The sequence below is a fragment of the Ochlerotatus camptorhynchus genome, unplaced genomic scaffold, assembly GCF_037179485.1.
Source record: "Ochlerotatus camptorhynchus isolate MF236.1 unplaced genomic scaffold, CSIRO-AGI_Acam_v1.1 ptg000261l, whole genome shotgun sequence".
In the NCBI taxonomy this organism is placed as follows: Eukaryota; Metazoa; Arthropoda; class Insecta; order Diptera; family Culicidae; genus Ochlerotatus; species Ochlerotatus camptorhynchus.
The window spans coordinates 1491038-1503119 of NW_027040751.1; the positions used below are offsets into that span (position 1 = coordinate 1491038).

Consider the following 12082-nt stretch of genomic DNA (forward strand, 5'->3'; position numbering starts at 1 on the left):
ATTACTAACGAATTAACTCCTGGATCCTCAGTACTTGTTTTAAAAATATAAAATTTGAAAAACATTCATTGCTGTAAAAAATATTTAGAATATACTTTAAAAAACTATCAATGTTACCCCGTTTTACGGTACTACAATAACCTACTGAAAGGTCTTACTCAAATGAATAGCTTTGCAGAAGACGGGAACTTAATGATCATGAATATAAAATAATATTTTTACTCATTAGAGTCTCCTACTGTACTGCAACTGTTACCGCCATTGAAAAGGTCTTACTCAACTCAGCAACTTTGATTAAGACGGGAACTTTCCATAAATGACGAAGCACTTTAGGAGAACGGGTTGAGTGTAAATTGTGACTGGTCATTAGATTGATGCAAATTTGAAATTTTCGCTCCACAGTGCTCAAACGGTTCCAAATTGGGCCCTGATTAGTCTCCCAAAATTTGAACTCATTTAGTGAGAAACTGACTTGGCACAAACCATTTGAAGTTTATATGGGAATCGCTATCGAGAAACCATAATTTGGGTTCATATCTATCTCAAAATGCACCAGTTCATTCTACTTTAGAAAATTTTCTGAACTACAACTTTGTTAAAGACCACTTTTCGATCAAATGTGAGGAACAAAAATTATTAATAATTCAAGTCGCTAATAATAGCGGCGCCGGTGGTGTAGTGGTAAGCGTGATTACTTCTCACCCCAGCAGGCCTGGGTTCAATCCCAGTCAGCGCCGCCTGGATGTTCTGAGGCATAACATCTCTAATCACGCCTTCTTTCGGAAGGGAAGTAAAGCCGTTGGTCCCCGGTTCATGAGTTGATGGGTCGATAGGTAGGGTCCAGGTGTGGGAGCTGCCTCACTGGCGTCGGTAGCATTGGTGCTCAGCACGGAAAACAAGATCGACGGAAAACAAATCAAGGAAACAAAAGTCGCTAATGTCTTATGATATGGCTACTATGTCACACTGCAGAATACAGTGTTGCCCATAATACAGTTGCTTATTCTTGCCATAAGATTATCCATCTCTTAAACAATTAATAACTATTTAATTTGAAGTTTGGCTGAAAAAAGATTTCTTGTAACGTTGTAGCTAAAAAAATTCCCATAAGAATAATAATATAATTTGTTAACAGTACAATATGTAAAAAGGCTAGAAGACAATGAATAAAAAGTTTTGTTTTCCCATAGTAATTTCCATATAAACTTCAAATGGTTTGTGCCAAGTCAGTTTCTTATCAAATGAGTTTAAACTTTCGGAGGTTAATCAGGACCCGGTTTGAAACCGTTTGAACACTGTGGAGCGAAAATTTCAAATTTTGCATCAGTCCACTGATCTTGTATTACGCATAGGAAAATACACACCAAATTTCATAAATATTGTTCGGTACTTCTTTTTGCTAGATTCGTTTTATAAAATATATTTTTTTACAAAAGTTTTGTACCTTATGTGTGATAATGAATAATTATGAAAACAAACAAAAAATATGGAAATTGCGGGAGTGGAAAAAAATCATTTATTCAAAATGGTTATGTTTGTAAGAATCTAAATCTATGTTGCGAGGCGCGAGTTGAGGCCGAAATTACAACAAATAGTAATCCTATAGATGATAGGAATTACTATTTGCCGTAATTTCGGCCTCAACTCGCTTCCGTAATGCGCGACAGGTTCTGACATTATATTTTGAATCCATATCTTTCGAGGCACGGGTCATTGTTTGTCTGAGGCTTGCTTTACTGGAGTGGTGTTTGGCACCGGCATTGGCCTTCATGACGCGCCACACTGAATAATCAAAGGGGTTAAGGCTGGATGGCGGCCACATATCTTTCGGCAAGAACGGCAGATGTTCCTTCAGCCAATTTTCCATGCGGTTTGAGGTGTGGCATGTTGTCCCGTCTTGCTGAAATACCACATTCGGCTCCGGTCCATATTGCTCAGTAATCCACGGAAGGACACACTTACTAAGAATGCCGATATACACCTCCGCATTCACTTTATTCCCTTCAGTGATGGTGCAAACATTATCACGCATACGGTATTATTTTATCAATCAGCTGAATACAACCGACTAAACGTGCAAGCGGTCCACTTGCCGAAAGGTTTTACACGAGACCCACAAACGATCTCTGAGGCGCTTGGCGATCGCTTCGAGGCACTATCTTCCCTTGCCTAGTACGACGAAAGCTTCGTTCTTAGGAACGAAGTATCCCAACAAAGCCTTGACAACATCACCATCCCAGATACCTCGTCCATGCCATCGATTAACACCCCGTTCCAAGCTGCAGAACTCGACCTAGCTCTTAGTCGATGCACCGGTAAATCTGCAGGGACACACTTAGAAAAATTCATGTGCTCTGAGAGTGACATATACGAGCGTAAATTTTGACATAAATTTGAGTCATAGCAGACGCGAGATATAGCACAATCAAACGTACTTTTCGTCGAGCAACGAACTTTTCAGTCTCGAAGCACTTAATATTACATGACATGTTTGTTTACGTCTTATCTTTTATGTCAAAGATTGATTCCATCACGTGTAAAGTTAGTTAATTCTAAGTGTGTACTGAAAAGATCGGTTACCCTATGATAAACCTACCCCTCGAAGTAAAAAAAACATCACGTTGAAGATCCTAAGAGATGCAGCCGATAAGCCACAAAAGGGCTCTGGCCCGATGAACTTATGAGAAGATCCGAGTCTTGCTAGTGCATCAACTCTTTCATTTCCCTCAATCCCGCAATGACCAGGAACCCAATTAAGTTGACTTGATTATGACAAGACAATTTTTGAAGAGATTGGACACACTCCCAGACAAGTTTTGTTGTACATGTCGCCGACTTTAAAGCATTAATTGCAGCTTGGCTGTCGGACATGACGCATATATTTGAAAGTTTCTACGCAAACATAAAATGGAACACTCTAAAATTGCTTGGATTTCAGCTTGGAACACAGGTGGCCATCTGCCCATAGGAACCGATATTTCTATCCCTGGGCCAGTTACTCCTGCTCCCACTTGATTGTTAAATCTTGAACCATCTGTATAAAAAACAATCGATCCTGGACGAAGAACCGGGCCACCAGATTACCATGAATTACGCCCAGGGTCAACTACTTGAAAAAGTCGATTGAAATTGTATCTTTTCTCCATCCAGTCTTCGTTGTTCCTTACTAGAGAGTTGATACTAACAGTTTTTATAATCCTAAGATGTCCTCTAAGGTTTCCTTCAAAGAGTTCAAAGACTGGACACATAGTCTGGTAGTACCCATCTCAAAAATGCTGTCACGAGTCCAACTCCGAAGAACTTCCGACCCATCTCACTGACTGACTGTCTTGAATCTTGCATATTCTTGAGCAGATGGTGATCCACCGTCTAATGAGGTTCCTAGAGCACAACCAACATTTGGATCATCAGCAGCATCCATTCAGACCGGGTCATGAGACCGGGACCTATTTCACCGGGCTCGGTAATGTCCTTCAGGATGTTATGTAGTTCCTTACCAGCACCATATTATCACCTTATAAATATGTCAATAGCGGATGGATTTTAATTCTAATCAAGCCAATCTACGAATAGCGTTAGCGTTGTTATGATATACTTTTTAGATTGGATACTAGCGACACTCACGTCTCTTCTGAAATTCTCAGTTAGACTACTTTCAGGAATAATGCTGGGGAGTAAACATTGGTTCCAATCTAAACAAGAGTAACAGAAGCATGACTGTCGCTATTCCCGGCCACGCCCATCTTCACCATAACTAGGGATAGGGAAGGAAATGTTGATGTAGTACTTACTTAACGAGAGGCCACCGACTTAGCGACACCTTCATAAGCGCTACGGAGTTGGAGGGTTGGGTAGGGTATTCGGTTAGGATTCACCTCAAGTTGCCAATGCAACCAAAAGTATGTATTGTTTATTTGTTTTTTATTTTATTATTCAATCTCTCGATAGCCGGCTATCTAAAGAACATCTTCATTTTGCTTAGTGATCTTGAATTTTAAGAGTCATGACGGAGAGCTTGAGATTAAACCCATGAAACAAAAACGATTCCTCCAGGGTCATCGAGCATTTCAGAATCATAACGCTTCGCGACAATACAGAACTACGTTTTCGCTTGATATGCAAATAGTTTCCGAGGTTAATGTTCAATATCAAATATACAAATGATGATGGTGATTTATTGTGCTGTGGAAGAGCTTGTGGTTAAATCCATGATTTTCTGCTCAGTAAAGCAAAATCGATCCCTCCAGGGTCATCGAGCATCTCATAATCCACAGCGCATCGCGTCAAAGTACGAATATATGGATGAACTATCTATTATTGACTAACTATTTTTTACGATAATTACATGAAAGAAATAACATATAAACTACAAACAAAACGTGACTACTCAAATCTCAAAAAGATATTCTCACAAATATATTTCACGCAACCAGGAATCTCATAACCATTAGACGCTATAATGATATTCTGCACATGTTAGACACAAGAAGAGGCCAAAAAGCAAGCGTCCGACACACAAAACCCGTCAAATAAACTTGCAGTAACAATCAACGATTCTACGAATCGCGAGCGCTCACGAATCATAAAACCGCTGACTGCGACACTCTGAAAGCGAAATTGACAGGCTCTATGCGTCAAACACCCGCCCTCCAATCTCCTCCCGCATCCAACAACACAAATCTCCATTACAACATCTAACGAATTCAAAACTCCGAAAATAACTCATCTATAACAAGTGATTGCAAGCAACCCTGCATGCAACCATTCTTCATGATACACTTTTTCTGCCTATCTTTCTATTACGAATCTGCTAAAATTAAGACTTTATCAATTGGTCACTATTGAAAATCACACAAATGTCCAACTGTAGCAATGGTGATTAAAATTATCACCGATTGCCTGCAAAAAGCGCTTTCCTTAATACAGATTGCAAAATTGAATTCCATCCGGTCTCGCTGAACGGTGCTTATTCAATCACCCTGTGTGGTGGTGTCCGGTTGGTCGCAGCAGTGCTTTCGGCGCTTGGCGTTGAACATTGTTCTCCAGTGCACAACGAAAGCCTGCCCGCATGCAGCGAGCTGCAGAAGAAGGAAGAAGCTGCACCGATCGGATTCAGTTGCTCATCGTGAGCCGCTGTGGGCCATCTATGCCAAGTGGTTCACCCTCGTTTCAAACACCAGCCTCCCAGCTCGCCAGCCTCATCCGTGTTAAACACCCTAATAGCTCAGTATTACTCAATTTGTGGTCAAATGCGTAACACCAGAAACACTTCGGATTAAGGTAAGGTTTTCCCCAGGACGCTAGAAAAACGCAAGAAAATCTCGAATTTATATGATTGATCGCGAATATCTCGCAAATGGAAAATTTTATCAAGAAATTTCTCAAATCCATTTTCCCTTTTTATACTATCTATTAAATAAACCATCTATTAAATAAAATTCCGCGCGTTTTGTGCTCGAAAATGCGTAATTTTGTCATCAGAAAACCAGGCGTTTCCGTGATGGGAAACAGTGGTTTCCCTAACACAGTCACCTAATATTGATACCGAGCACGTAATCCTAAGTCTAATGTACGGTCGTGTCGTGGATACAACCTCTTACTTTTTTTGCTTGATTTGTTTTCAGTTGATCTTGTTTTCCGTACTGAGTACCAATGCTAACAACGCCAGCGAGGCAGCTCCCATACCTGAACCCTACCTATCGACCCATCAACTTTACTTTACTCCCCTTACGAAGGAATGCGTGATCAGAGATTTTATGCCTCAGAAAATCCTGACGGCCCCGACTGTGATTGAACCCAGGCCCTTTGGAGTGAGAGGCAGAGGAACCGTGAACATCAATGGAATTTTCGAAGAGAACTATACACTATTTTGTCAAAGATACTAAGTACTGCTTATATATTTTCAGAAAGGTATAGGGGAGGTGTACCAGGTATGGTCTGGTAGTTTATGTTGATTTGTGTCATCACATAACTCCACAAGCAAACAGTGACAAAGTTCATACAAAGTTTGAAGCAACACAAATGTGAAAAAGGGTCCACGGTTCATACATACAAATTTGCATGGATGATTGTCCACTCCGTTAGAAAGGGGGAGGAAGGGGGGACCTAATTATACTGAAAAACTTTCCACGTTGTATATAGCCAGTTCCAAATCTTAGAACAATCAAATACGAAACTAATGTCAAAAATGAACGGCCAAATCACCTGAAACGTAACATCACAGTCAATTAAAATAGATCGCTATTTAACTACAAACCACTGGTACCATTGCGTATGTGGGAAAGTTTCATAACTGGTACTGATGAAAATTTGATGTTCATATGCATAAGGAAATCCAACAAAACCACTTCTTGAGTTATGGTCGCTGGTCATTGTAGACTTTAGTGGCTTTAGTATCAATCAAATACTTTTCGTGAAAATTTATTTATACCCAATGCACAATCATCTTTTTTCAATCGTCAGCTGGCAACCGTTTGCAATGTTCAACATGATCCCGTACGAGATCTTCAGTTGATCCAGTGTGAGCGATGTCTTCAGGCGGTATTTTCTTAACATGTGAATGATAATAATCTTCATCGAGAGCCACGCGTAGCGCATTCCAATGCAATTCCTAGGACCTCCACTGAACGGAACAAAGGAATACGGATGTCGTTTGGCTACGTTGTCCGGGAGGAAATTATCCGGGTCAAACATGTCGGCGTTTGGTCCCCATATTTTCGGGTCCCGATGGATTTGATAGATTCCAACTATTATGTTACAGTTGGCTGGAATGGTGTGTTGATCTGGAAGGTTTTGGTAATACTCAGTGGGTCCTGTTGTAGCAGTTTAAAATTGATCACTTACCGTTTAGTTTGACGTCACCGGTTGTTACTCGAGCTATTATGGGAGCAACGGGATACAGCCGCATACTTTCTTTGCACACCATATCAAGATACGTAAGGTTTGCGATATCTTCGGCGGAGACAGATTGATCGTTCCCCGGACAAACTTGCATGATTTCTTGAAAGCAACGGTCTTGAATATCTGGATGCATTGCTATCAGCAGCAAAATGAAACTGATTGTTTTTGCTGTTGTATCATTGCCAGCGAAAATAATCATTCCAATATGTTGAAGGACATCATCCTTAGCCGCCGGATTGTCTTCGCATATATATTTTAAAAGGCACTCGAGATAATTTTTGGGCTTTCTGGTGCCAGTGTCTTCATTTGTCTGAGTTGTTTCGTTTGATTTGGTTAATTGTTCATCGAAATTCATTGCTATCGCTAATTTCATATTGATATTGTGATAGATTTTAAGGCATTCTTGTTCTTTCCGGTATGCTTTGGTCATACGGTAGATGAATTCTGGATATTTCCATACTGTAAAGAACCTAACTGCCATAAGCTTCATGTAGATTTCAAAGAGTTCCACGGATAAATCCCCTTCCGGTGATTGTTGCATTCGGTAGTCAGATCCAAAAGCAGTTACTGGAATGAAAAAAAAAATGTATTTATGTTTCTCGGGAATACACTTGAGCTAGCTTACAGTAAATTTGATCAAGAGTACACTTGGAAATGTCCCGTTCAAAGTTTCGCTCTGGTTTCCCGACGTGTTGCTCAAGCAGCTCGGTCATGAGGGCACTTTTCCGGTTAAAAATCGGTATGAAACTGTTGAGAATAGCTGGTCCTAGAGAAGGATTCAGGGTTTTCCTTAGGCCTTTCCATAGATGACCTGAAATAAGCGAATTTGTTAACTGTATACATGAGTCACCCGAAAACAGTTTTAATCTAAGCTCGGCTCACCGGGTGCAGTTAATAAGGTTCGTGGAATCCGTATAAAGGAGTAGTGTACGGATTTGTCGAGACAGTTCGGAGAATACAGAACTGCCTGTAGTTGTTCGGGATCGAAAATGGCTACGTGTGGCAAGGGTCCCATGTGAATACACACCGGCGACGGAAAGTTGCTGCCGAAATACATGAGCGTGTCAGCGATGGTTTCTGGAATGGTTCACGGCAAATTAGTAATGGTCAGTCATATCCCCGGAAGAAGATCATGCCCAGAAGGTCATGAATCGCCGAAAAATGGGATCATGAAAACAGAAATTCAGGAACCCGTATTTTCCCGACCTTCGACTACGATTTTGAATATACGAGATAGCGATCTTTTCGTACTACTCTTTCGTTATTGTGTACCTGGTGTTGCGTTGGCAAATTTATGGGCATGCCCAATCAACGGTAGCCTAGTAGGGCCAGACATGCTTGCCAAGGTGGCATACATTTTCCTTCGGGTCCATTGAAAATAAATAAAAGCCGTTATGACACTCGCACATATGTACACTAGCGATGATTCCCACATGCCGTTGGCGTTTATGCACCACCCGGAGAACGAACGTATCAAGGACAACTTTTACACTTTAATTGAAAATTAAACCGGATTAGAACGGAAGCACAGCCCAAACGAAAGTGATGAGCATCAGTGCAAAGTTTATATCTCTGGCAAACGGATTAAGAATCGTTCATTGAGAACGTTAAGCTTTTTAATTTCCCCTCCTGTAGTGCGTGGCTGAGGGTGGTTCACCCTTCGTGTACCATGTGCTGATTTTTTTTGTCTGTTTGATTTTCGCATATACATTCCCTAAATATTTCTTATTTCCCTTCTTCATGCACCTAGGTGTACTTAAAGGTCACTCAAAGCCCTCAAATCTACTTCAACCCTACTGAATATGAAGTTTATGGTACTTCTTTTTCCTGAGATAGAAAAGCTTTGGTCTAAGTACGATTTTCCATATTTTTTTTTTGAATTTCATGAAAGCATCAGCACTGAGATTTAAAGGGTTAAAGTCAAAAAAAGAATACGGGGTGAATTGAAACGTCACAATTTACGAATCATCATGCGATGCAAACTTTTCATAACTGAATTTCCGTTATTTTTATTTTCTACATAAAACATATTCATTAATTTTAAACCAATGCGTGAGCATCTTCACCTCAGTGTACCGTATTTCTCAACTAATTTATTGTGCTTCCAAGTGTTATCTCGATTTTACAGCTCATTAGCGTAGTTATTTGATGGCGTAAGTTTGCCTAATTAGTGCATTTTATGCATCGTGAGAATGAAGTGAAGATGGCTGTGTATTTGACGTATATTTGCAGCTAGAATTTTACATCAGTGTATTTTCATCGAACACTTAGCCACTTAACACGTAACGTCTTTTTTCCATATGAAAAATGGCGTTTATGCCATAGTTCCATAACAGGGAACATTTTTTTAAACACCTGTGAGATCATTTCACGTGCGGTACACCAGACCGACCAGACCGCCAGACAATTCTAATAGATTCGATATGATACACATTTGGCGAGCACAACAACCTTACATTTTCTATATGCTTTTTACGCTTCCATAGGTAGCTGCTGCGAGATTCGCAGTTGCATTGGCAAATTTATGGGCATGAACTACTATTGGTATCATGGAATGGCCAGATATGCTCGGCAATGTGGCATATATTTTCCTTCGAGTCTATTGGAAATACATAGACACCGTTATCATACTCGCGTATGTTGGAACGAATCCCACCAAATGTCATTACCGGCTTTTCAGTACCAGGTCTGGTTCCCACATGAAAACGTGCTACGCGTAGTATCCACTTCAATTGATAATCAAACCGGATGGGAATGGAAGCACAGCTTAATGAATGTGATGTTTTCAATGGAAGTCATTACAAAATTTTCTCTCAGATGGTTCGTACTAAAGGGTGTATTCGATTAAAATAGCACACACAAAAACACCTGTAATTTTTTTTAAATATTATACCAAATGAGCTGGAATTTCCAGTAAAGATTGCTTAGTCCATAACTTACACATGTAATTTTCATGAAGGTATGAGAAGGGATTTATCGTGAATCATTAAAACAACATACTGTCTAAAAAATATGTACAATCTCAAATTTGTATGGAAAAAATGTTAGGGAATTCTTTCATGATTGTCGATATTGACCCATAAAACCAACCAATTTTTTTTACCAACATATTGTGCAGTTGGTCAAAAATTACACTTCAAAATGTCGGCTCATTTTGATATAAAAAATCGAAATCCATACAAATAAAAAATCAATCCTGTTACGCAAAAATAAGTTTTTTTTTCTACCACACTTTAAAGATGCATTAATACACTGAACAAGGAATGGAAAAAAATATGTAAACATTAGCAAAATATAGATTTTCTCCACAGTACTAAATTTTTCCTTCACAGCAAAAAAATAATTTTGATATCACGTCAAAGTGGATGCACTACAATCATGTCGAAAATATGGTGTAATATTACTTGCTAAAAAGGACAAAATTATCATTAATACAATGCATGAACTGACATTACGCTGCTTTTACTGAATTTGTTTATTTATGTGGTCATAAAAATTACATGAAATTTTCGACATGATTGTAGTGCATCCACTTTGATGTGATATCAAAATTATTTTTTTGCTGTGTTGATTAAGACCCAAGTCAATGCTCATATTTGAATAATTACATATTATTAACAAGCTCAGTACTCTCTTAAGCAGCGCTGCCTGACGTGCGGCCCGCGGGCCGGACGTGGTCTTTGGATCTCAGCAATGATATCATTCTTGTCTAGTTTTATTCATCGTTATGAATTTTAGGCCAGAATGTATGAAAAATAAACAAAATGTAGTTTGAAACATGTTCATCGATCATAGATGATGATGATGATGATGATGATGATGGTCCCACCTCTTACCCCTACAAAGGTTTGAGCTGGACGAGTTATCTTTAAGATAATTAAATATAAACATTTTAACCAGGTTTGCAAACAAAATCGAGCTGGTTACAATTACAGATATAAATGTCCTGTTAAATATGCTATAGGCATCAACCAAAAACATTCAAAGGTGTAACTAGTTATCAAAAGTCCAAGTATAGTCCTCGACAATACTTCCATTTATACGTGACCTGGGATTTACACGTTTAAGCTTCCGCAGTGCCAGGACTATATCCAAGGAAACGACTTCCAGCCAATCCTTTACTAATTCAAGGCTTTTGCCACAATTTCCACGTATTAGTCATTTATACCTGTATTCCGCGCGTGAGGCTCAAACCATTGTAGACTACTCAAAGCTATTTTTACTATTACTACTACAAAATCAAAAAACTAAAAATCCATCATCACCATTGAGGCAAACAATGTAGTTTTTTGTATATGCTACACAAATTACTAAAATGTCTTTATGACAGTCTCCATACAAAATAATCCGTTATTGATAACTTTGTCAAGATACATGATTTATCCATTCATAAAAATTTAACTGCTCAATAAACAGCTTTTACATGTGAAATGCAGCGTCTCTTGAATTCTGTAAGTGTAGTTGCACGCTTGATGTGTCTAGGCATCGAATTGAAAACATTTATACCTTTGAAAAATAATGAATTTTGTGAAGCATTATTCAAAAGATGTGGTGTTCTTACTTCATCCGCGTTTCTAGTGTTATATCTATGAAAATCACTTCCTCTTTCAATCCGATCACACAAATATCGAGGCAGCAAACCGTTAACTACTTTAAAAATGAACACCATAGTCAAAAACACAATTCTTTGCTTCACTGACAGCCATTGCAAAGCGTCCAGCATAAAAGTTGAGGAAGTGAATCTATTACATCTTAAAATCAAACGCATTACTTTATTCTGCAAACGCTGTAATCTCGATATTTGTGTTTCATTGGCCAAAAATAAAATGGAAGGGCAAAAGTCTAGATGAGGGGAGATGATTGATTTGTATAACTGTATTTTACTACCAATAGTTAAATCGTTTTTCAAGCGACATAGAATTCCATACTTCTTGGCAATTTTCTTGATGACAACTTCAATATGAGAATTGAAGTTGAGTTTGTCATCAATAATCACGCCAAGATATTTAGTTTCCTGAACGCGATCAATTGTTTCATCATCAATAACAACAAAGACATCCTCATCTACACGATTCCGCGAAATTACCATGAATTTAGTTTTACTTATATTCAATTTCAATTGTTTATACTTCAACCATCTACTTAGAGAACGCAAATCTTCATTCAAGCGTGAAACGGCTTC

At 38.9% G+C, this 12082-nt stretch overlaps 3 protein-coding genes across 3 annotated transcripts in view; all 3 read right to left on the reverse strand.

The window, feature by feature from the left end:
* The window catches only part of LOC135705201 (uncharacterized), a 217881-nt gene that overhangs the window by 165373 nt on the left and 40426 nt on the right, over nucleotides 1–12082 (reverse strand). The window lies entirely within an intron of this gene.
* LOC135705187 (uncharacterized) overlaps nucleotides 1–12082 on the reverse strand; it is a 351007-nt gene that overhangs the window by 64720 nt on the left and 274205 nt on the right. The window lies entirely within an intron of this gene.
* LOC135705203 (cytochrome P450 4C1-like) lies at nucleotides 6123–8386 on the reverse strand. Its single transcript, XM_065226813.1, has 5 exons — nucleotides 8173–8386; nucleotides 7783–7977; nucleotides 7526–7711; nucleotides 6844–7467; nucleotides 6123–6782 (listed from the first exon to the last, which is right to left on the reverse strand). The coding sequence occupies exons 1-5, from the start codon at nucleotides 8333–8335 to the stop codon at nucleotides 6442–6444; spliced, it is 1509 nt and encodes a 502-aa protein (XP_065082885.1). The 5' UTR covers nucleotides 8336–8386; the 3' UTR covers nucleotides 6123–6441.